The sequence below is a fragment of the Nanorana parkeri genome, unplaced genomic scaffold (assembly GCF_000935625.1).
Source record: "Nanorana parkeri isolate BGI_ZX_2015 unplaced genomic scaffold, ASM93562v1 scaffold2665, whole genome shotgun sequence".
Lineage (NCBI taxonomy): Eukaryota > Metazoa > Chordata > Amphibia > Anura > Dicroglossidae > Nanorana > Nanorana parkeri.
Window position 1 is genome coordinate 3,332 of NW_017308933.1, and position 2,295 is coordinate 5,626.

General features: G+C 50.2%; 1 protein-coding gene across 1 annotated transcript; it reads left to right on the forward strand.

Moving 5' to 3' along the window:
* Window positions 1-207: 207 nt before the first annotated feature.
* Window positions 208-1,047, forward strand: LOC108802109 (uncharacterized protein CXorf21 homolog; the record flags this gene model as incomplete). The annotated part of the gene is made up of 1 exon (XM_018573996.1): window positions 208-1,047. A coding segment is annotated over one exon (840 nt), but the record flags the coding sequence as incomplete, so codon positions are not given.
* Between the last annotated feature and the right edge of the window lie 1,248 nt (window positions 1,048-2,295).

Sequence of the window (2,295 nt, forward strand, 5' to 3'; positions counted from 1 at the left end):
ATCTATCTATCTATCTATCTATCTATCTATCTATCTATCCTTCTATCTATCTATCTATCTATCTATCTATCTATCTATCTATCTATCTATCCTTCTATCAATCTATCTATCTATCTATCTATCTATCTATCTATCTATCTATCTATCTATCTATCTATCTCTCTATGATCTGTCTGTTCTGATTCGTGGTTTGTTCTTTTTCTCTAGGTGGAGCAAGCCATCATCATGTTGTCGGAGGCGTTCCTCAGCACCATTATGTATGAGAAGGAGATTGGCGACAGCTCTTGGCAGGGACGATCACATGATCAGCGCGTTTCCCGGAAATGTCCCCGTCCAGTGGAACCCCATTGCGGGGTGATCTCCAGCGAGGGCGGAGCCTGTGACTGTGGAGAGAAGGGTCACTGCAACGAATGGGGTTCGGTGGCCTCTCCGTCCCAGGCCATGACGATCCCCAGCAGGGATCTGGCCATCTGCAGTAGTCCGGACTTGTACACCTCGTGGTCCAGCATGTACACGAGCATCTACAAGAACTATCCGGACCTTCACATCGCGGGAGACCACATCCTGAATAAGAAGGACTCCGGCTGCGTCCTGGAGTGCGAGGACGGCCCGGTCTTGCTCTCGGTGGACATTGACAGCAGTAGTCCTCCAACTGGCCTCCTGGAGGGGCCTCCGGAGGAAGGTGTTCTCCGCAGCGAGGACAGCAATGTCTTTCCTTCCGCCCCCTTTTCCAACTCCATCCTCAACGGCTTCATAGAGAAGAAGATGCAGGAGCTCTACAAGCAGTGCTACGAGGAGACTCTGGTGACCAAGGGGTCCCCCAACCCCGGGTGGCTCAACTTTCTGTTGGCCAACCTCAACCAGATGAGCCTGATGGTGTCCCAGGGGCAGAACATGGACCGGGCAAGGGCCAGAGAGGCCATTCTGCAGTATCTGTACAGCGCCACCAGTGGGGGCAGCTCTGAGTTTATTACCCCCATCCTCCACATCTCCACTCAAGACTTCAAGAGGAAATCCAGCACCTTCTCCAAACAGCTCCGCCCCTAAGAAAAGAAAAACCACAGAATAGAACACCGATGGCGATATTGGTGGACAGCTGGACGAATGATCTTCCCCTTAAGAAGGGTACACCGCGCTGCAGGAGCTCCGCCCCCTACCCAAGCAGCTGCACATACTCATCTACTAGAAGAGGAAGACCTGGACATCAGGGGAACGGCCCAACCACAACAACCGTCATCCCACACCGAGCACCAAACACCGAGCACCTATCACCGAGCACCTATCACCGAACACCTATCACCGAACACCTATCACTGAACACCTATCACTGAACACCTATCACCGAACACCTATCACTGATCACCGAGCACCTATCACCGAACACCGAGCACCTATCACCGAACACCTATCACCGAACACCTATCACCGAACACTGAACACCTACCACCGAACACTGAACACCGAACACCTATCACCGAACACCTATCACCGAGCACCTATCACCGAACACTGAACACCTATCACCGAACACTGAACACCGAACACCTATCACCGAACACCTATCACCGAGCACCTATCACCGAGCACCTATCACCGAACACTGAACACCTATCACCGAACACCGAACACCTATCACCGAGCACCTATCACCGATCACCGAGCACCTATCACCGAACACCTATCACCGAACACCTATCACCGAACACCTATCATCGAACACTGAACATCTATCACCGAGCACCTATCACCGAACACCTATCCCCGAACACCTATCACCGAACACCTATCACCGAACACCTATCACCGAGCACCTATCACCGATCACCGAACACCGAACCGAATAACATTGTATTCTGAGATGACATATAATGTATATCTGTAAATAGCTGGGGACCTGGTGTGATTACAGAGTCTGCTGCAGAGTTATAGATTAAAGATCAACACAAGCCGAAGACTTTTATTTTATTATAAAGTGATTAGAAATCCAATCCGAGTATATAAAATATATATAAATGCCGTATATACAACATATATATATAACGTGACACACGAGCTGTACGGGGGACTCCATAATCCCAGAATATAGACAACCCGTCTACTGCCATTCATAACAGGACAATGCATCCCCACAGTCACATCAGTCTCTGTACAGAGGAGCTTACACTCTAATGTCCCCTCCCCCCCACAGTCACATCAGTCTCTGTACAGAGGAGCTTACACTCTAATGCCCCCCTCCCCCCACAGTCACATCAGTCTCTGTATAGAGGAGCTTACACTCTAATGTCCCCTCCCCCC